General features: G+C 41.9%; 1 protein-coding gene across 1 annotated transcript; it reads left to right on the top strand.

The window, feature by feature from the left end:
• Positions 1 to 13,013: 13,013 nt before the first annotated feature.
• LOC134570425 (keratin, type II cytoskeletal cochleal-like) lies at positions 13,014 to 16,042 on the top strand. Its single transcript, XM_063428503.1, has 7 exons — positions 13,014 to 13,466; positions 14,286 to 14,494; positions 14,770 to 14,830; positions 14,933 to 15,028; positions 15,254 to 15,418; positions 15,499 to 15,624; positions 15,818 to 16,042. Exons 1-7 carry the CDS (start codon positions 13,014 to 13,016, stop codon positions 16,040 to 16,042), a joined length of 1,335 nt encoding a protein of 444 aa, XP_063284573.1.
• The last annotated feature ends 7,063 nt before the right edge of the window (positions 16,043 to 23,105 follow it).

The raw sequence follows: 23,105 nt of genomic DNA on the forward strand, positions 1-23,105 counted from the left end.
AAGTCATTTAGTGCTAAACTAATACTTTTTATGTTTTGTTTTAGGTTGACTGCACATGACTCTGTTAATATATGTAAGTGAGGCAATATTTAAACAATTTAATTAAATGTTAACGAGGACATATGCATACATAGATTAAGCGTGTAACTCACTTGTTAATGTCACACTTTAAATTCTGAATAAAGTACACTGTCACTTTCCTCTTTCCAGTGTTAAATTGATCTATACATTGTTTTACACTGTAGGCAATGTTAGTAACAATTGCTGATTATCATGTAACACACAAACACGTGGTCACCCACACATACATATACAAATGTGCTTAGTAATATGCTTACTCTATATGTGTAACAGATCTTAATATAAAATTTAAAGTACAATTCAGACTATAATAAAACATATTTTAATAGTTAATTTAAGAACTCTGATTCTTCAAACTTTCTTTTTTTAAATTGAATGTTTTTTTTATTTGCAAATTGCCCCTTGTTATGTAGATTTCTCTCTATATTTCATATTTATTACAGACCTAAAATGGCTGCTTCTTTGGTTGAAGATTTCAGTCCAGTCAAGTACAAATAGTTACCTTTCTACATCCATGTTTTTCAGCAAATGTTTAACATTCTACATTCATGTCTTTCAGCTGTGCTACATTCTAGCACTGGAGGAAAATCCAGCTCAGGAGGGAAGTCCCATGGTACGAGTGATCATAAGGGAGGATTCAGTGCAAGCAGTGGGAGGGGCTTTAGCCACCTCTCCAAAAGCAAACATAGCTCTGACCACGGACACCACTGCTAAAGTAGAAGCCAGCCACGTCTCTACATATATTAGAGCAAAAGTGAAAGTATAGATTGTAGTGAAATCACTGGCACTATATATTATCAATCTGCTATATTGATCTGTTTGGTATTCACTATGCATAGATCATTCTCATTTGCAAACTCAAAATATTTCTATTCCCCATCTTCTCTTAGGATAATCCTCACTCATATGTTGTAAATGTAAGCTTTACTAATTACCTGTATTGTTTCGCTTTCATAAAATGGTATTCATTCAACAATGCTTGATAACATTGTGTTTATTGTAAATTGTTTAAGAATTAACACATTATGGCATTATGTGTCATAGGAAGATGTATCTGAGGAGATAAAAAATTCTATATGATTAAATACTAGATTGTGGTGTTGCACACGTCATCATGGCCTTGATTTAATATTTTTAGATAAGCTTTTTAAAAGATTCCGTATATTTTTTTTATAAACATTTATAATGATTTCATTTTTTTTAAACATATTTAGATTTTGTTTCCATACATTTACATACTTTTTTTTATATGACTTAATTTTGATTATTAAGTATTTGGAAAAAAAAGTTTGCCAAAAAATATCAAATAATTTGTATAGCTTTTCTAAAATATTCAATCATTTGAACAGCTTATCTAAAAATATTAAATCAAGCCCTATACTAGAGATCATCACATCATACATTACTGTTTTAATAAATATGAATGGGCATTAGGGCGCTATATTAATTGCGGAAGCCTTAAAACATAATGTTTATTCCTTGCACAGTATAAAAATACCCCTCTGGAATGCATGGTTTATGACCCCAAAAAGTTATTTTTTTCTCACACTTTCTGTTAGTGCCTGTTGTAGTGGATTCTAAACTAATTTCAGGATTTTCCATGTTACATGTTACAAGACTTACTTATTGTTTTTATTGTAAAAGAGCTAGTTTCATACTTCAACAAAAATAAAAATATAGATGTCTTTCAAAAAACATATTTACTAAGTCACAATGGCCCTATCATATGGGGTAAAACCATCCGGCTGCCTATCCAGCAATATTAAATTGAGGGCAAAATCCAGTGTGTAGTAAATAACCCGTCAAGTGACACAGTTGCTGAAGGATATCCACACAAATGTTCAGTTTTATTGTTTGTATTACTTTACATAAAAAACAGATATAGAGCACGGCCACGGAAAACCCCACCAACCAACACAGCAGTTCACCACTACATAACATCGCCACTAAAGGCGAGGGGTGAACACAAAATACGAAACATAGTAATTAGCCCCGCAAATAATAAAGGGTAACAGGCAAGGCACCACACAAGACCCCCAACAAAGCAAAACCAAAGGTGCCTACAGTATATACCACCTGCACATCCATATCACCCCATCCCCACCCCCACCCCCACAGTTTTAGCAGAAAACACCCACCGCTAACACCTACAATACAAAACAAACACATGGTAACTCTAAAACACAATGATGTCTATAGAAGATCACTTAAAAACATCTTCATGGGAAAAATCTCATAACCCCTTCCCCCCAACGAAACTTCCTAGCAGTCACGACATATACCTTACCCCGCCCACATGGGGAACATGATCAGCCAAAAAGTCGCTGGTCTGCGAACAGATACAACGGCGGGAGAAAACACTGATTACTAGCCAATTACAAAGTTCTTACAAATGTTATGTTGAGGATCTGAAAGACAAAGTGGTTTAATCTATGACTAACCCCTCCCCCTTTCCTTTCTGTAACCCCACCCTTACTAAACAATTATATATCTTGCAACAAACTATGAAGGTACCCCCCCAACGCGGGGACATTAATACAACAATAAAATACACCAATAACAAAATAACGGTAGACCAGCGACTCAAAGGCTACAAAGATGGTACGGGAACAAAGTCCCTGCCACCTAGCCCTTAACACACTCACACGCTACCACTAGTCGAACCATGTATAATCCACCATGCCACTTATAAGTGTACAAGATGGATTATACTAATATCATCAAAAACCAGACAACCAAACAAAGCCTAGCCGGTTTTGATTTTTTTGTTTATATGTATAAAATATAAAAATGTAAAAACTCTGACGGAATACGGCCACAAAAGAAAGGCTTTGTTACTAAGTGTTTGTTATTAAGTGGCTACTAAAAAGGACTGGGCATACCCCAATTGCAATATCCTGGGTTGTCTACTTTTGCAAAAGATATGCAATCATGGGGGTAATTCTCATTCCTGAGCTACCATACAGTCTCAACATGGGTCAAGTCCTGGAGAAAAAAGTGTGGGAACTCACCCATGATTCCCGCTCCCCCCTCTTAAAAAAAATAAAATTTACACTCCTATGCATATAGTGCAGTGCAGGGTGTTGCAACGGACCGTTTCAGCAGACAAGGGGTTAAAATCCGTTTAGGCGATAATCCCCTTTTCAAAGACAGGCACAGCTACTGTAGAATCACCAAAACTCACGAATTTGATATAAGTGAATGCACCAAACTCCCGAACTGCATACAAGGGAATAAGGTAGCACTCCAAACTCCCGAACTGGAACCTCACGAATAGCTGCTAGCAGACGAACAGGAAAAGCTCCCAAGCGGCTTACACTCCTGGCAGTCAGTCCCTATCAGCATACAGTGAATCCCCCCAAGAACGAGACAAGGCTCCGTGTTGAGGGTCAAGCAGTGGTCTGTTTATTGAGGGCTACCTGCCCCTGTATTTATGCAGGTCTCCCACCTGGTGGACACTCCCCTAGGGGACCAGATGGAAGACTGTAACAACGGACAGACAAGTACCAATTACAGACATACAGCAGTAAAACATCCCCACAATGCATCCTGGCTTCCTCCCCTCTGCCCTGGAGAAGTAATTCAATTATCTCCCAGGACAAAGGCAAAACTCCATTACACACGTGGGGACACAAAACAGACTATCACTTTAAAATACATAAAGACACATTTTATACATAAAACACAGACATGTAACATATCCCCAGATAGCTCCGGTCTGAGTGCACATTATTAGGTGAATGGTACTCAGACCACACGAATACAGTTTAATTGCCATGAAGCCAAAGTCTTTAATTACACGAACAGGCTCCATGGCATGGCTAAGTGTAACAGCGGCCACCTAGTAACAATCAATTAAGCTGCGGTTAACCGCAGCTTCAGGGAGGTAAATTGTCAGCACACTCCAGCTCCTGGGTGGCCAATTAACGGCGCCGTCCAGCTTCCCACGGTTGTGGGGAGGTTGCAAACAGTCTGTTTGTTCGGTAGATAGAATCTACCGAACGGCTGTGCAGAAAGGGAGAAATAAATCCTTCTGCACAGTAAAATTAACCCTTTAGCTGCCGGTCCATAATCCAAAGGCAGCAGGCGGGCAACCAGGCTCCTCCAATGCAATGTGGCGAGATTGGTCTCGTCACAGGTGTGTATAATGAATGTAGTGTGTTTGTAGTGAGTGCAGTCTGTATAATAAATAGTGATGTCGTGAACATAACATTTTCGGTTCGCGAACCGCGAACGTCCGCAAATGTTTGTGAACCGGGCGAACCGGGCGAACCGCTATAGACTTCAATAGGCAGGCAAATTTTAAAACCCACAGGGACTCTTTCTGGCCACAATAGTGATTGAAGGGGGGGAGGAGACCTACTCTCCTTCCCTCCCTGGCCCCCACCCCTGGGCGGAGGGTGGGGGCCACAAAGATAATGAGGGGGGACCTGCTGTCCTCCCGCTCTCCGGACCCCACCCCTGGGCGGCGTGTGGGGGCCATAATGATAATGAGGGGGGGACCTACTGTCCTGCCCCCTGGCCCCTACCCCTGGGCGGCAGGTGGGGGCCATAAAGATAATGAGGGGGGACCTACTGTCCTCCCCCCCTCCGGCCCCCACCCCTGGGCGGCGGGTGGGGGCCATAAAGATAATGAGGGGGGACCTACTGTCCTCCCCCTCTCCGGCCCCCACCCGTGTGCGGCCCTAAAAATAACAATAAGGGGGACCTATTGTCCCTCCCTGCCTGCACCCCTGAGTGGTGGGTGGGGGCCATAAAAATAACAATAAGAGGGGACCTATTGTCCCCCCCCCCGGCCCCCACCCCTGAGCGGTGGGTAGGGGCCCTAAAAATAACAATAAGGGGGGGACCTATTGTCCCCCCCAGGTCCCCGCCCCTGAGCGGTGGGTGGGGGCCCTAAATACAAAATACATACACTGGTCACCCCCTCTTCCCCCCGCAAAAAAAAGTATCCCCATACCTACCCCCCTCACCCTAAAAATATTGAGGGGGGGACCTTTAACTAAAAACCTGTAAAAAAAATAGTTAAAAACAACTAACCATTCGATGTTTTCTTTCTTCTAAAATCTTCTTTTTTCAATAACCGACGCAATTAAAAAAAAAAAACGAGTGCAAAAAAAAAAATCCATCTTCACCCATGGAGGGCTCCGCGCAGACTGAGCTCTGCAGGGCGGGGGAAGGCTTATAAAGCCTTGCCACACCCTGCAATTAGGCTAAGAACACTCTGATTGGCTGGTTTAAGAACCAAAGAACTTTCCCACGCTGTGTAAAATGACAAAGAGCACTTTGATTGGTGGGCTTGAAATCCATCCAATCACAGTGCTCTGTGTCATCACAGCGTGGGAAAATGCCAAAGAACTTCCAAATTCCAAAGAACGCGAACATGCTATGTTTGCCAGGAACTATTCGCCAGCGAACCGTTCGGGACATCACTAATAATAAATGTATATGTAAATGTGCAGAATGTGTATAAGGAATTTAGTGTTTGTAGTGACTGCAGAGTGTGTATAGTGAATGTAGTGTGTTTGTAGTGAGTGCAGAGTGTGTATAATGAATGTAGTGTGTTTGTAGTGAGTGCAGAGTGTGTATAATGAATGTAGTGTGTTTGTAGTGAGTGCAGAGTGTGTATAATGAATGTAGTGTGTTTGTAGTGAGTGCAGAGTGTGTATAATGAATGTAGTGTGTTTGTAGTGAGTGCAGAGTGTATATAATGTAGTGAATGCAGTGTGTCTGTAGTGAGTGCAGAGTGTGTATAATGAATGCAGTGTGTTTGTAGTGAGTGCAAAGTGTGTATAATAAATGTAGTGTGTTTGTAGTGAGTGCAGAATGTGTATAATGAATGTAGTGTGTCTAGTGAGTGCAGTGTATATAATGAATGCAGTGTTTTGTAGTGAGTGCAGAGTGTGTATAATGAATGTAGTGAGTGCAGTGTGTATAATAAATGTAGTGTGTTTGTAGTGAGTGCAAAGTGTGTATAATAAATGTAGTGCGTTTGTAGTGAGTGCAGAATGTGTATAATGAATGTAGTGTGTCCAGTGAGTGCAGTGTGTATAATGAATGCAGTGTGTTTGTAGTGAGTGCTGAGTGTGTATAATGAATGTAGAGAGTGCAGTGTGTATAATAAATGTAGTGTGTTTGTAGTGAGTTCAGAGTGTGTATAATGAATGCAGTGTGTTTGTAGTGAGTGCAGAGTGTGTATAATGAATGTAGTGTGTTTGTAGTAAGTTCAGAGTGTTTATAATGAATGTAGTCTGTTTGTAGTGAGTGCAGAGTGTGTATAATGAATGCAGTGTGTGTAATTAATGCAGTGTATTTGCAGTGAGTGCAGAGTGTGTATAATGAATGTAGTGTGTTTGAAGTATTTCCGAGTGTGTATAGTGAATGTAGTGTGATTGTAGTGAGTGTAGAGTGTGTATAGTGAATGTAATGTGTCTGTAGTGAGTGCAGAGTGTGTATAATGAATGTAGTGTGTTTGTAATGAGTGCAGAGTGTGTATAATGAATGCAGTGTGTTTGTAGTGAGTGCAGAGTGTGTATAATGAATGCAGTGTATGTAGTGTGTAGTGAATGTAGTGTGTATAGTGAATGTAGTGTGTTTGTAGTGAGTGCAGAGTGTGTATAATGAATGCAGAGTGTTTGTAGTGAGTGCAGAGTATGTATAATGAATGCAGATTGTGTATAATGAATGAAGTGTGTGTGTGTGTGCTGGAAGATGTGCGTGTGTGTGCGCTGGATCATGTGTGTGTGTTTGCTGGATGATGTGTGTGAGTGTGTGTGTGTGCTGGGTGATGTGTGTGTGTGTGTGCTGGATGATGATGTGTGTGCTGGATGATGTGTGTGTGTTGGATGATGTTTGTGTGTGTGTGCTGGATGATGTGTGTGTGTGTGCTTGATGATGTGTGTGTATGTTGGATGATGTGTGTGTGTGTGCGCTGGATGATGTGTGTGTGTGTGTGTGTGTCGGATGATGTGTGTGTGTTGGATGTGTGTGTGTGTTGGATGATGTGTGTGTGTGTTTTGGATGGTGTGTGTGTGTGTGTGTGTGTGTTGGATGGTGTGTGAGTGCTGGGTGATGTGTGTGCTGGATGATGTGTGTGTGTATTGGATGGTGTGTGTGTGCTGGATGATGTGTGTGTGCTGGATGATGTGTGTGTGTGTGCGCTGGATGGTGTGTGTGTGTGTGTGCTGGATGATGTGTGTGTGTGTGTGTGTGTTGGATGATAGGGGGTGAAGCATTTTTTTTAAACTTTATGTGTTTGTATTTTTTTTTATTTTATTCCCCCAACACTGCTTCTTACCTAGTCAGGGAGGGGGGAGATCACCTGGTCGTCCGGTGGAGGGAAGCAGCCGCTGCACACAGGGGCCATCACACGCTGTGTTCCCTTTCCAGCTCTAACTCTCGCGAGACTCTGTGCGGAGCGTTGCCATGGTAACCCACGGTCTCGCGAGAGTTAGAGCCGGAGAGGGAACACAGCATGTGCAGGTAGCAGGGCAGGTCCTGCAGGACTGGTAACGGGAACAGCGTTCCTGCTTTGTAAAAAGTGCAGGAACGCCGTTCCCATGCGTTCCTGCAGGACTCGAGCCCTGGGTCTCAAAGGCAACATAACCAATCTAGCAAATTTCAATGTGAATAAAAAGGAAATTCAAGCCTTTTATTTGACTCAGTAACTTTTGAAAACCTGTACATGTAGGGTACTGTTATACACGGGAGACTACGCCTAACACAAATATTAGTGTTTTAAAATAGTTAAATTGTATCACAGCAATTCTATCATCAGTGAAAGTACCACTTGTGTGTGAAAAATGCAAACAACTAAAATTGTATTGAAGATTTAATCGTTGTGATATGTTTTACTGTTTTTAAACGCTAATATTTGTGTTCAGCGAAGTCTCCCGAGTACAACAGTACCCCCCATGTGCAGGTTTTATGGTGTCCAAGAAAGTTACAGGGTTAAATATAGGGCTTGCGAATCAAATTCTCTGGGCTTTCAGCCTGGGTTGTCAGACAGGTCCCTCAGATTGTAATTAATGAAATTACTTGATTATGTAAAAATATTATATAAATATATTTGCAGAATGTAAATATATATGTATATGTATGTATATATATATATATATATATATATATATATATATATATATTTGTGGCCAGGGCATAAAGCCGTAGTATTAGTAACATAAGACAAACAGGGAATGTAAATGTCAGTTGTGGAGTGCCGGAACTGACAAGGTAGTAGGCCTGAAATAATAGAGGGCCTACCTTATGAAATGCTTATAAAAAGGAGGTGTGGTGGGTGGGACAACTCGCCAGACCTAAAACGGTAATGAGGGAAGGGCTGGTGCTCCTTAAGAAGGGGAACCAAGCCCCTCCCACAACTTCAGGCCAAATAGATGGCTGTTTTAATTATACGATTAGTATGAGTTTCGAATGGTGAGGTGTCTAAAAGGTTTGACAGTGACTGAAACAATAGATAGTGGATGGGTAGTCTGGAATGTGAGGGTATACGGGTGGAGTCCTTAATACCTTTAAGTATGGCTTTTACTTGGTAAGATGACAGAAAACGTTGTCTATTAGGCCAAGTGGTGAGGATGTGATGTTGAATACCGGTGATATACAACTTAATGGTATTAAATGATAGTGTTAGATGAAGGTGGCAAAAAGAAATGAATGCAATCATTGTCTCCATGGAAAATTGGTCTGTGATATTAAAGTCCAGCAAAAATCTATTGAAAATATGAAAAGCCCTGCCATATGCCTTCCTGGTGTTATCAGAAAGACCACGTTGGGAGAGTTGATGCCCGTGATAGAGCAGTTCTTTTAGTCCCAAACCATCTCCTGCCACTGCGGTACCGAAGTTGGTAAAAGGGTAGCTGTTGGTATTGCTGCTCAGAACTCCTGAAACCGAGATCGTGATAAGTGATCAGCAGCGATATTCAGAACCCCAGGTTTGCAAGTTAAGAGTTTGCAAGTTAAGTTTGCAGCTAGCCACGTGAGAGTCCTCATAAATTGCATGATGGCCAGGGAAGCGGAACGTCCCTTGTTTACAATATGGCACGTTGCCATGTTGTCCGAGAAGCAACGCACCGTATTCCCAGACCAGCAAGCTCCCCACTTAACTGCTGCTGCCACAATTGGATAGAGCTCAAATAACGCTGATGTGTCCTTGAACTTGGGGATCTCAGTAATTTCCCCCGGCCATTTACCCCACATCCATTCATTGCCACAATTGCGGCAAATCCTGAAGTGGCCGTGCATCCGTCCAGACATACACAGACTTACCTGTCCATACCGGCATAAAAATGCTTTTTCCATTCCAATTTAGCAAAAATTCCCTCCACATGCGTAGGTAAGCGGTGGCATGTACATCTAACGTAATGCGGGAGGAATCAGATTGCAATAGGGGGAAATAAGCTTAGCAATCGGGATATGAACACTCTCCCCTGTGGAATAATTTTCATTGCGAAATTAAGTGAACCCAACAGGGATTGCAACTCCTTCCTATTACACGAACCACCTGCTAGGTAAAGGTCGATGGCTGCCAGGATGCGTTCAATCTTCTCCCCGGGGAGGCTAGCCTGCATATGCCCAGAGTCCAGCGCCACCCCCAAGAAGTTGATGATCGTACCTGACCTTCAGTCTTTGTTGGTGAAATAGGTACTCCTAGTTGTGTGAACAGTCGTGTTATAGACAGGAAGCTACTCGGAGGTACCAGGTTACTTTCTATGGTCAGGAAATCGTCCAGGTAATGGATAACGGTGAGGCATTTACAGATGTTAAGCAGCATCCAGCACAACGTCTCAGCAAAAATATCAAAAATCCTGGGGCTGCTCTTAGAACCAAACGTGAGACGCGTGAAAAAATAATATGAACCCTGCCACTTAACACCATGTAAATGCCACAGGGACGGATGGATAGGGAGTAACTTAAAAGCGTTTACTATATCCGTTTTACTAAGCCGAGAGGATGGCAGTGACGGCATTATCTATGGTAGCATATTGGAGAGAAAATTCTTCTGATGGAATGAGTGAGTTAAGACTTGGGGTAGGTGATGCATGGGGAGCCGATAGGTCAAGAATTAACCTTTGTTTATTGGATGATTTATTAGTGACCAGTCCTATGGGGTTAGTTCTCCAAACTGCGAAAGGCGGGATAGTTGAAAGGGCCAATTAAGAATCCTTGGTCAATTTCTTTCTGGAGAAGTAGGTCAATTGTGTCGGGAGCTGCCTGGGCTGTACATTTTTACATTCTAAGATTCCCGTAGGCATGTGAATAATACCTGTGTGAAACCCCAAAGTAAATCCTGCCACCAAAAATTCTACGAGATGTTGAGATGAGTGACCACACAATAACTCTTTCAGCAGGGAGACATTGAGAGACGATAAGTACTGCTTGGGATATAATTTATTGGGGCACATTACTTTAGAGTGAGCCCGGAAACATTGGGAGCAGACATAAAGTAGTCTGCAGGCACTGTATCCGCAAGTGCCAGAGTTAAAATTGTTACATACTTGCGATTTTCCCAAAAACACTATATCACAGCCTAGTTTATCTTTCAGCACCCTGCCTGTTCTCCCAGTGAGCATCACGTTAGTAGGGGAAAATAAGGCATTCACCTCTAGAGAGTTAGGGCACAGATTAGCCGTGTGGGAGTTGAATGAGCAAATGGCACAAACTGGGGGTTTGAGGCCCGCAAAGTGTCAACAAAAAAGCTCTGTATCAAGCACACCCCAATCAGCTTGATAATTGAACTGGGATAGAGCAGCCGACGCCTTTGCGGAAAAGGCACGGTGGTAGTCGTAAAAAGACGTACCACCGTACTTGTGCCCCAAATCCACCAGCTTGTGGAGATAGAGGTCCAATTCTTCTCTCCTATCTACTATATACAGAGCATATCACATCTCTGTAGATCCCGAAAGCCAACACAAATTCGGGTATAGATAGCTTGCGATTTAACCTAGGGTCCCTAGATTTCAACACAACCGACACATCCCCATATGCATAGGTTTTGTTTTCAAGGACATCTTGCGAGGCTATAAGAAGTGATACCAGATTAATATCCTTCCCTTCCAAGATGTCCTTTTTAGTGTTTGCAGGCACCATATGTGCCGGATTAATAATATGTGGGTCTTTCAGACCGGTTGGAATATTACCCGGTAGGGGGTCTAGGCGCACCATAGCGATCAGATTCCCCAATGCAGAAGGTGACCGTTGCTGGCTATCTGCATCCATCTTATCAAGTATATCTGTAATATGACCCAAAGAGGTCAGAACTGAAGACAAAACAGTATGGACTCTGGACCCTTCCCTCGCCCCCGAGTTATCAGTCTGAGTATTTAACAGTCTGTATAATTCGGCTTTCCTAGCCGTAGTTGCGAAAGGAATGTTCCTCTTTCTTAGTTCGGCAGTGATCCTAGGAATGGTCCATGCCCTGAGTGATGCAGGGCTTGCGTTGTCGTCACCCGGGATGGAGTGACCGATCTAGCCGGTGTACTGGGGATGGACAAATCTAACCCACCTTCAGGTATTTGTGACATGCTACAATATAAAAATAATGTGTTACCTGGGGTCCTACCCAACTGGCTGATGTAACTAATGCCAAGTGGCAAAAGTATTAATTAGTAACGTGACAGGTGAGGCCCTACTAGTTGCCAAGCGGCTTTGAGAGGCACTATTTATGGTTTGGCTCATGTGGGGTACGTTGCCATTGGCATTATGGCAGGGTGATGGCCTCTCCGTGACTCGTAATAGCATAAGATAGAATAGGGGTGACAAGTGAGGCCCTCTCTATGCAACTGAGCGAGGCGGCTAGCTATGAATTGGCCCGAGGGAATGCCGTACCTCCGAAATGAGGATGGATTTTGGCCTCGCGGGACCACTAACATAAGGCGTAGAAGGACAGAAAAACATACCTAGAGGCTCCTATTGTGTATGCCAGTATATATGTACTAAGAAAAGGGTAGGTAGGGTGGGAGAATTAATCGAGAGAAAACATGACGTACCTGATGAGCAAATTGCAAGAGAGTACGATAAGGTGATACAGGCGATCTGTAGTAACTTACGAGAGTAATTGTGAGTTTTTCAGGGTTATAAATATGTACCCTTTAATCCCCTGCTATCCCGATACCTACCAGTAATTATTCCAACAGTAGGAGACTGGAACCAAATACTCAAAATGAGCAAGGATGCCTATACCTAGTAATACAGAAAACACACATAAGGACCCAGGTCTTGCGTGACCATCAAAGTATAATTAATCATGATTACTGACCTATGACAAGTGACAAAGTTGGTAGAGTAGCAGCACACTGTGGAATGCTTCTGATACTGAAACATAAGAGGTCCATAATCATAAAAAATGCGAAACATTGCCCGTGAAAATCTGTCCTGTATATATTTGATACTAATATGATGTACGTGCTAAATATTATTGAACTATAAAACAGAAAGTATACAGTAAGCCAAGGTATCATACTTGAAACCATCCTTCAGACCGCCGAATTTATTCCAGACATATATCCTAACAAGCATATATGTGCCACAAAGTATAGCTGTAATGTAAACACTGCTTTTTCTCTGAAAAGACAGTGTTCACAGCAAAAAGTCTGAAGGTAATGATTCTACTCACAAGAACAAATGCAATAAGCTGTAGTTGTTCTGGTGGCTCTAGTGTCCCTTTAAACTAAAGGAAGCCAACAATAAATGCATTTAGCTTTGATGACATAGGTGTGCTAAAGTTTTATTTCCGTGAAATCAGACAGCAATAAATATTCCCAAACAATGATCATAGCAGCTAATAACATTATTTTGGTTCAGCATGCCAACACCCATTTGAAGTATAAAAAGAGTGAGTTTTTGTCTAGAAGATGTGAATCGCCTGTGCAGACTTAACGTGATCTCTACATCCTTACATCTCGTCTGCAAGAAGTACTATCATGTCTCATCACTCCATCCTTGGTACCTCTGGACACAAGCACTTCAGCTCCTGTTCAATGGCTTCTCCTAAACATGGCAGCTCGTACCACACATTATCTCACTCCTCCAAATCAGCAGCTCATGGTCATAAGACCCTGCATTGCTTTAGCAGCAGAAGTGCCCATAGTATGGGCTCCAGAGGAAACAAGATCTCAATGGGAAGCTGCCATTCGGGGAAAACTGGACACGGATCTGGACATGGATCTGGATATGGATCTGGTTTCGGTATTGTAGGTATTGGTTATGGATTTGGGGGATCTGGTTGCTCTGGAGGTATCAATCAAGTTACTGTGAACCAAGGTCTTCTGGCTCCTCTCGACCTGGAGATCGACCCAAGCATTCAGCGAGTGAGGACTGAAGAGAAGAATCAGATTAGAGGACTGAATGACAAATTTGCTTCTTTCATTGACAAGGTGAGATAATTTTAATGAACACATGGACTAAAGAAATAACTGAATTTGTAGTATGCAGATGTGCTATTCCTTCTTAAAATAGTTATGCAAAGGTTAAAAAAGGGTAAAGTTACTTAATTTTACACTTCTATAGCCATTTATGCTGATGGTTCAAACTGGTATCAGTCAGTGATTTTATGTCTAAATTTCAAGAGGTTATGAGACAACAAAATTAATCTATTTTCCAATTACATCAAAATAGTGTGCTTTCAGGAGTATTTTTTGCTGCAGAAGCCAATGTCTACCAATACCAGCACTTTTATATATTTTTTTTAATGAATTAAATATTATATAATGCAATCCAAGTATGTGCAATGTAATTACAGCTAGATCTACAATAAGTGTTAACTATTTCATTAGGGTTTTATCTAGATATGCTATTAAAGAACGAGCTACTAACTTCTGAATGTTTTGGAATAAAAGTAATGTCTAGAGGAGGGGTAGGTAACCATCAGCACTCCAGATGTTGTGGACTACATTACCTATAATGTTCTTACAGTCATAATGCTAGCAAAGCATCAGGGGAGATGTATTCCACAAAATCTAGAGAGCCAAATGATGCCTATCTCTGGTCTAGAGACTTGTATGGGTTACTAAAATTTCTATTGCAGTCTAATAATATTATTAATAATAAAAATATTATTTTCATCACATGCTGAAATAATTCATGCTTCTATGTCACTTGTAGTACAGTTTGCACATTTTCTAAGATATCATTAGACACCTTGTACTAAATATATATGGTTTCTAACAAAATGTATAAAATGATTTTCTTTCTAGGTTAGATTTTTGGAACAGCAGAATAAAATGCTGGAGACAAAGTGGTCTTTATTACAAGAACAGAGAAGTGCCCACTTTCAGATAGAACCACTGTTTGAGGCTTTTATTGGTAACCTCAGGAGACAGCTGGAGACTCTGGGATGTGAAAGAGAACGTCTGGACTCAGAAAGGAACAGTATGGAGCAATCTGTGGAAGAACTAAGGAGAAGGTATGCTGCTATTTTGGATAGTTTTAATATAATAAATAAATATATTAAATTAATTCACTCGTACTGCAACACCATGGAGTTATTGAGATATATCATCATATATATCCAACACATCATTTGTCTAAAATTTTGCATGTGCTCTCTTAAAATGTATTTAAGAGTCATGTCCACTTTAATATTATTAAGAAGAAAATGTAAACTTAAAAGTTCCTTAAGAAAAAGCACCCTGTATATTTAGAATTCTGTATGCTTGTTATTAATGTTTAACGTTCTAGATATGAAGAAGAAGTGAACAGACGCACTGCTGCAGAGAATGAGTTTGTTGGAATAAAGAGGGTGAGTGATATCATACAAAAATTGTATCTATATATAAAGGAATAACAAATATAAACATATATCTATAATTTTACTGTTACTATGCATTCATCTCTTCTTCAGGATGTAGACGCAGCTTTTATGAATAGAGCGGAATTACAGGGAAAGGCTGATTCCCTGAATGAAGAGATCAATTTCTTGAGGACTCTGTATGATGCGGTAAATACAGTTTCACTTTTCTCTGTTGCTAATTTGGAAAGATTTAATATCCATGACATCAGTCATTTTACAAGGAATGCAAAACAAATATGAAGTATAGTTACAACCCCAAATATATCTAAGTATGTCAGATTAGAATGCCTTTATGTTAATAACGAAGTTATTATACGTGAGAAAATAGAGGATTTTACAACCATGCCTCGTCTGTTCTTTGTATCCTTATAGGAAATAGCCCAGCTCCAGGCTCAGATCTCAGACACCTCAGTGGTTGTGTCTATGGATAACAGTCGGGATCTGGACCTGGATGGAATCATTGCTGAGGTCAGATCTCAATATGAGGACATTGCTAACAGGAGCAGAGCTGAGGCGGAGGCCACGTACCAGTCACGGGTGAGTCTATCCAATTCAAATCATACAGATCATTACCTATAACAAATGTTCTATGCTAAGTTTGCTTTTGCCTTTGGCAGTTTGAGGAGCTTCAGACAGCGGCAGGAAGGAATGGGAACAATCTGCAGAGCAGCAGAGATGAGATCTGTGAGCTGAACCGAGCAATTCAGAGACTAAGAGGAGAAATCGACAATGTGAAAGCACAGGTAAAGCATGTTTTACTTCAAGTCAGTTAACCAGGTAAATAAAGAGAAAATCAAATAAATTTAGATTCAGCAAAATCAGCACTACAGTTGCTATTGTTAACGTTTCCCAACTGTATTCCTTTGAAACAGTTACTCTCAAAAACAGAAATGTAACTACAAGTAATATATTATAAAATGTATGAAAACATTTCAGCGCTCTGCACTTGAATCTGCAATAAATGAAGCTGAGGAACGTGGGGAATCTGTTGTCAGAGATGCCAAGAACAAGCTTTCAGAGCTGGAAGGTGCTCTACAAAAGGCCAAGCAGGACATGGCTCGTCAACTGCGAGAATACCAGGAGCTGATGAATGTGAAACTGGCTCTGGATATTGAAATTGCCACCTACAGGAAGATGCTGGAAGGAGAGGAGGGCAGGTGAGTGCAACATCCTACTGAGAGTTTACTAGGTATTCATACAAACCGTACATTCATCAGGTTTCTAACTGTGTACCTACATCTCTATGTTCCTATATGTTCTCATCATTGAGTCTTTTAGCAGGTTAAATTTTAGTAGCAATCTCTTAATCTCAACATCTCAGTTCTTCAATCTGCTCTTTATTGGTTTATTCTATAATAGAAATCTTCTGCATCAAGTCTTAATCTCAAAAACAATGCACCTGTATCATCAGACATTACAGCAGTACTTTCACTTCCTTTGATTTTTAATACATATTTACTTATCCCCATAATAACAAATATGTGTTTGCGTGAAAGTTGTGGAAATAGCAACACGCATTAAAGGAGAACTAGAAATTAGAAAGACAAATATATGCTTTGAATGTTCGAGGTACTCCTGGCTATTTAGATTCATGCCCCCATTTCTAACTCAAATAAAAGAGTTTCACTTACCTTTAATCCCATTCCATGACATTCTTTCTAAGGCCGCCAGTCCATCCCTGTCTGAGATCATCATTAACAAATATCTTAACCAATATTCTGTAGACAAGGATTCAGCTTCTACTGAGCACGTAGATATAGATATCTCCACACTGTGCCAATGTCAGGATCGGGACAGGGATCCAACACGCAGAGTACAAACAGGAGAAGTTACGTATACCGGACCTTAGAATGGCCGGACTAACGTAAGGAGTAAGCAAAGAATGGTCTAGAGACAAGCCGAGGTCGAGGGAACGAGAGAGCAGGTAAACGAGAGACAAGCCGGGTCAAAAGGGTAACAGAGGTAAGCAGAGTAGAATAAACAAGCCGGATCAGAACCAAAGAGACAAATAGAGGTAAGAGCGCTGAGTGACTAGACTAGCTAGAACCACGACAGGGCAATGAACCAATACACAAAACCTCATTATATACCCTGGTTCCAAATAGATGATCACGCCCCCGACGAGTCCTGATTCGAGCTCAGGACTGATTGACAGGTCGGAACGGCTAATCGTCATGACGTCGGCTACTAGAGCCGCGTCATAAAAGGAGGCGGATCAGAGGCGTCCGGCGTGTAAACGGCCGAGAGGACCGTGAGGAACGAGTGAGTCAGTTCCTCTGAGAGGACGGAATTCTCAGTATCTCACCTCCTCTGAGGTAGAGACAACAGGTACCCTGACAGTACCCCCCCTCTCAGAAACGCCCACCGGGCGGAAGGAACCGGGACGAGACGGAAACCGGGAATGAAAAGCCCTGCGGAGGCGAGGAGCATGCACCTCCTCCTGGACCACCCAAGACCTCTCCTCAGGACCATATCCTTTCCAGTCCACAAGATATTGTAACCTCCCCCGAGAAATTCGAGAATCGAGGATGGAGTTGATCTCATACTCCTCCTGGCCCTCAACCTGAACAGAGCGAGGGGAGGGTACAGCGGAGGAAAACCTGTTACATACTAGAGGCTTCAACAAGGAAACATGAAAGGAGTTAGGGATGCGCAAGCCAGGTGGAAGAGCAAGGCGATACGCAACAGGATTAATTCGAGTCAGAACCTTGTAAGGACCAATGAAACGAGGCGCAAATTTCATAGAGGGAACCTTCAAGCGAATGTTTCTGGTACTCAACCATACCCTTTCCCCTGGAATAAAAACTGGAGCCGCCCTTCTACGCTTGTCTGCGTGTCGTTTGAACAACGTGGAATTATGAAGGAGAATTTGTCGAGTCTGATCCCACAACTTCCTCAAATTGGCAACATGGACATCAACCGACGGTACCCCTTGGGAAGGGGAAGCCGAGGGAAGAATAGGAGGATGAAAGCCATAATTCATGAAGAAGGGGCTAGAACGAGTAGAATCACAAACGAGATTGTTGTGTGCAAACTCCGCCCAAGGAATCAGACCGACCCAATCGTCCTGGTGTTCGGAAACAAAACAACGCAAGTATTGTTCAATCTTTTGGTTGGTGCGTTCAGCAGCTCCGTTAGACTGGGGATGATATGCAGTAGAGAAATTCAATTTGATACCCAATTGAGAACAAAAGGACTTCCAAAAACGGGAAACAAATTGGGAACCTCTATCAGAGACAATTTCGGAGGGTATACCATGTAAATGAAAAATCTCTCTCGCGAATATCTCAGCCAATTCGGGAGAAGACGGAAGTTTAGGTAAGGGTACGAAATGAGCCATCTTAGTAAACCTGTCAACCACCGTGAGAATAACAGTCTGTTTTTTAGAAATAGGTAAGTCGACAATGAAATCCATAGCCAGACAAGACCATGGTCTCTCGGGAATCTCCAAGGGGTGCAAGAGCCCACAAGGAAGCGTATGAGGTTGTTTAGTCTTCATACAGACCTCACATGCCCCGACGAAATCCTTAATATCCTTACATAACGAAGGCCACCAGAAATCTTTAGAAATCAAGGAACACGTCTTGCGTATGCCAGGATGCCCAGCTACTTTGCTGTTGTGAAAGCATTGCAGCAGTTCCAGTTGAAGTTCAGGAGGAACGAAGTGCCGTGCCCCGGGAACCTGTCTGGGGGCCAGATGCTGCACTTTCATGATCTCGGCAAGCAACGGAGAGTGTATCCTGAGATTCGTGTTGGCGATAATATTGCACTTGGGAACTACAGATGACAAAACCGCCTCAGATATAGTAGAGGGTTCATGTTGGCGAGACAAAGCATCGGCCTTAGAGTTCTTAGAACCAGGTCTATAGGTGAGCACATAATTGAAATGAGTGAGAAATAAGGACCAACGAGCTTGCCTGGCGGACAAGCGCTTGGCTTCCCCAATATAGGACAAGTTTTTGTGATCTGTTAGAATAGTAACAGGGTGCAAGGTCCCTTCCAATAAATGTCTCCACTCCTTTAAGGCCATAATAACCGCTAATAGTTCCCTGTCACCAATGTCATATCTGCTTTCAGGCCCAGACAATTTTTTGGAAAAAAAACCACATGGATGTAATGGTTTATCCACACCTAATCTTTGAGACAAGATAGCACCTATACCTGTCTCCGAGGCGTCTACCTCGAGTAGAAAAGGCAAAGACGTATCAGGATGAACCAAAATCGGTGCTGAAGCAAAAAGATCCTTGAGTGTTTTGAAAGCAACGAGAGCTTCAGTAGACCAAGTCTTAGTGTCAGCCCCTTGTCTAGTCATATTGGTAATAGGTGCAATAATAGACGAGTACCCTTTAATGAAGCGCCTATAATAATTAGAGAATCCAATAAACCTCTGAATGGCCTTGAGTCCCCTGGGCAAAGGCCAATCTAAAATAGACTGGAGTTTAACCGGATCCATCTTAAACCCGTCCCCAGAAATAACGTACCCAAGGAAGTTTATCTGAGACTGGTCAAAACTACATTTCTCCAATTTGCAGTACAATCCATGTTGTAGAAGTTTGCGCAATACCCTTCTGACTTGTCTGTGATGAGTCTCAATCTCACTAGAATGTATAAGTATATCATCCAGATATACAATAACGCAATCATGTTGAAACTCCCTAAGAACCTCATTAATCAGGTCCTGAAATACTGCTGGTGCATTACAGAGACCAAAAGGCATTACCGTGTACTCATAGTGCCCGTAACGGGTATTGAAAGCTGTTTTCCATTCGTCTACCTGTTGGATTCTCACCAAGTTATACGCCCCTCTGAGATCTAACTTGGTGAAAATTTTGGAGCCTTTTAAACGATCAAAGAGCTCAGTAATCAAAGGAATTGGATAGGCATTTCTAATAGTTATTTTATTCAATCCCCGATAATCAATACAAGGCCTTAATGTACCATCTTTCTTATTCACAAAAAAGAACCCGGCCCCGGCAGGAGAGGAGGATCTCCTATTGAATCCCTTGTCCAGGTTCTCACGAATATACTCCTCTAAGACTAGGTCCTCCTTAGTAGATAAAGGATATACCGTGCCCCTCGGAGGCATGGTACCGGGCAAGAGTCTGATCCTGCAGTCAAAGGACCTGTGTGAAGGTAGAGTGTCAGCATTCTTCTTGTCAAAGACTGCCTTTAAATCCAGGTATAGGGGTGGTATTTGTAAGTCAGTAGATTGGGTAGAATTAACCAGTGTGTCAGCTACGCAAACCGGTGAGACCTTCTGTAAGCACCTGTTTCGGCAACCATGACCCCAAGAGATTATTTCACCCAATTCCCAATCGATAATGGGGTTATGTTTCTTAAGCCAAGGATACCCTAAGACTATTGGAACAGAAGGAGATGAAATGAGCATAAGGGATATACCCTCCTCGTGTAGGATACCAACAGTTAAGTTAACAGGTAAGGTCTCATGAGAAATAACAGGTTCAGATAATGGTCTACCATCTATGGCCTCAACGGCCAAGGGTGTATCCCTTAGCTGGGATGGGAAAGAGTGTTTAGTGACGAAGGCTCGGTCAATAAAGCTTTCAGCAGCTCCGGAGTCTATCAACGCCATGGTATTTAATACTCCCTTCTCCCAAACTAAAGAAACAGGTAGTAGAAGCCTATGATCTTTATAGTCATGTATAGAGGACAAGATAGAAACACCCAAGGCCTGTCCTCTAGAGGGACGTTTCCCGGGCGGTTAGGACAGTTTAGGCGTAGGTGACCTCTTGCTCCACAATACATGCACAACCCCTCCCTTCTCCTGTACGAGTATTGCCTATCTGCATAGGTTCTGAAAGCGCTAAAGTTGTAGATTCAGGACTTTGAAATGAGGGAGCTAGTCTAAAGGAAGGTCTACGGGTTCTATCTCGAGTGTTCTGTCTCTGTCTTAACCGTTCATCAATTCGTGAAATAAAAGAAATTAAATCTTCCAAATTTTCAGGGAGCTCTCTTGTGGCAACCTCATCTAGAATTTGGTCTGATAGTCCGTTTAGAAATACGTCCATGTAAGCCTGTTCATTCCACTTGACTTCTGCTGCCAGGGATCTGAACTCTAAGGCATAATCAACAAGGGTTCGGTTATGTTGTCTAAGACGTAACAGTAGTCTAGCAGCATTAACCTTTCTACCTGGAGGATCAAAAGTCCTTCTAAAAGCAGTGACAAAGGCATTATAATTATAGACTAACGGATTATCATTCTCCCACAAAGGGTTAGCCCATCTCAAAGCTTTATCAATGAGTAGTGTGATTATGAATCCAACCTTCGCCCTATCTGTAGGGTAGGAGCGGGGTTGTAATTCGAAATGAATACCTATCTGGTTTAAAAAACCTCAACACGTATCCGGAGAGCCACCATAACGTACAGGGGGAGTTATACGGGATGAAGCACCTACTGTGGCTACCTCTAGGCCTGAACTTACAGGAGAGATGGATGCAGTACGCATCTCTTCTGATTGGTTACTAGAACGAGATAGTAAGGCTTGCAACGCTAGAGCCATCTGGTCCATTCTATGATCCATGGCCTCAAATCTAAAGTCAGGAGAACCGACCTGAGTGTTTGTACCTGCAGGATCCATTGGCCCTGTCATAATGTCAGGATCGGGACAGGGATCCAACACGCAGAGTACAAACAGGAGAAGTTACGTATACCGGACCTTAGAATGGCCGGACTAACGTAAGGAGTAAGCAAAGAATGGTCTAGAGACAAGCCGAGGTCGAGGGAACGAGAGAGCAGGTAAACGAGAGACAAGCCGGGTCAAAAGGGTAACAGAGGCAAGCAGAGTAGAATAAACAAGCCGGATCAGAACCAAAGAGACAAATAGAGGTAAGAGCGCTGAGTGACTAGACTAGCTAGAACCACGACAGGGCAATGAACCAATACACAAAACCTCATTATATACCCTGGTTCCAAATAGATGATCACGCCCCCGACGAGTCCTGATTCGAGCTCAGGACTGATTGACAGGTCGGAACGGCTAATCGTCATGACGTCGGCTACTAGAGCCGCGTCATAAAAGGAGGCGGATCAGAGGCGTCCAGCGTGAAAACGGCCGAGAGGACCGCGAGGAATGAGTGAGTCAGTTCCTCTGAGAGGACGGAATTCTCAGTATCTCACCTCCTCTGAGGTAGAGACAACAGGTACCCTGACAGCCAATCAGCATCTCTTCAGAGAAATGCCTTTTTACAATACATCTTTATGGAGAGCATACAGCATCTTCACGCACAGCCTGAGGATTCTAAACATCAGCCTTGCCAGGCTTGCAGCTTCTAGAGGAGCAATGTAAACTTTGCCTTTTCACAGACAAGGCAGTGTTTACATCGTAGAGACTGCAGTGAAGTCTCATGTCATCTAAACACTATATTGAGTTGCAGTTGTTCTGGTGCTTAGAGTGCCCATTTAAAAGGAAGTATTAAATGGTATCTGGATATTAATTATTGGTGCTACACCTCATGTTGTCTTTATTGAAAATATTTTTTTTTAACAAAAGGAATATGCTTATTTTTGCTAATTTGTATTGGGTCATGTGACTGTCTACATTATACCCTTTATAAGTTAGATATACTTATTGACAGACTCCCAATAAACATTTGGCACATACCAGCTGTTTTAACCTTTAGTACATAGTGGTTGCAAAAAATAACACGTATTACAGATGTAGTAACTCACTAAGGCTCTAAAATAAAAAAAAAACTATAAATTTTAAATAGAATTCCAAATGCTAAAGAGTTATAAATTTGAAATAAAATGCCATTACATTATTACCACTTATTATTCTGACCAAATGTGAGAAAGTCATTTAGTGCTAAACTAATACTTTTTATGTTTTGTTTTAGGTTGACTGCGCATGACTCTGTTAATATATGTAAGTGAGGCAATATTTAAACAATTTAATTAAATGTTAATGAGGACATATGCATACATAGATTAAGCGTGTAACTCACTTGTTAATGTCACACTTTAAATTCTGAATAAGGTACACTGTCACTTTCCTCTTTCCAGTGTTAAATTGATCTATACATTGTTTTACCTGTAGGCAATGTTAGTAACAATTGCTGATTATCATGTAACACACAAACACGTGGTCACCCACACATACAGATACAAATGTGCTTAGTAATATGCTTACTCTATATGTGTAACAGATCTTAAAGGGACCCACTACTCTTAACCCTGCAACTGTAATTATTGCAGTTTTTTATA

The sequence above is a fragment of the Pelobates fuscus genome, chromosome 1, assembly GCF_036172605.1.
Source record: "Pelobates fuscus isolate aPelFus1 chromosome 1, aPelFus1.pri, whole genome shotgun sequence".
Lineage (NCBI taxonomy): Eukaryota > Metazoa > Chordata > Amphibia > Anura > Pelobatidae > Pelobates > Pelobates fuscus.

Bases quoted from the DNA above. Each gene is read 5' to 3' on its own strand.
- LOC134570425 (XM_063428503.1), top strand. From the start codon at position 13,014: ATGTCTCATCACTCCATCCTTGGTACCTCTGGACACAAGCACTTCAGC. The intron at 13,467-14,285 runs GTGAGATAATTT...TTTTCTTTCTAG, and splicing joins TTGCTTCTTTCATTGACAAG to GTTAGATTTTTGGAACAGCA. The intron at 15,625-15,817 runs GTAAAGCATGTT...AAAACATTTCAG, and splicing joins TCGACAATGTGAAAGCACAG to CGCTCTGCACTTGAATCTGC.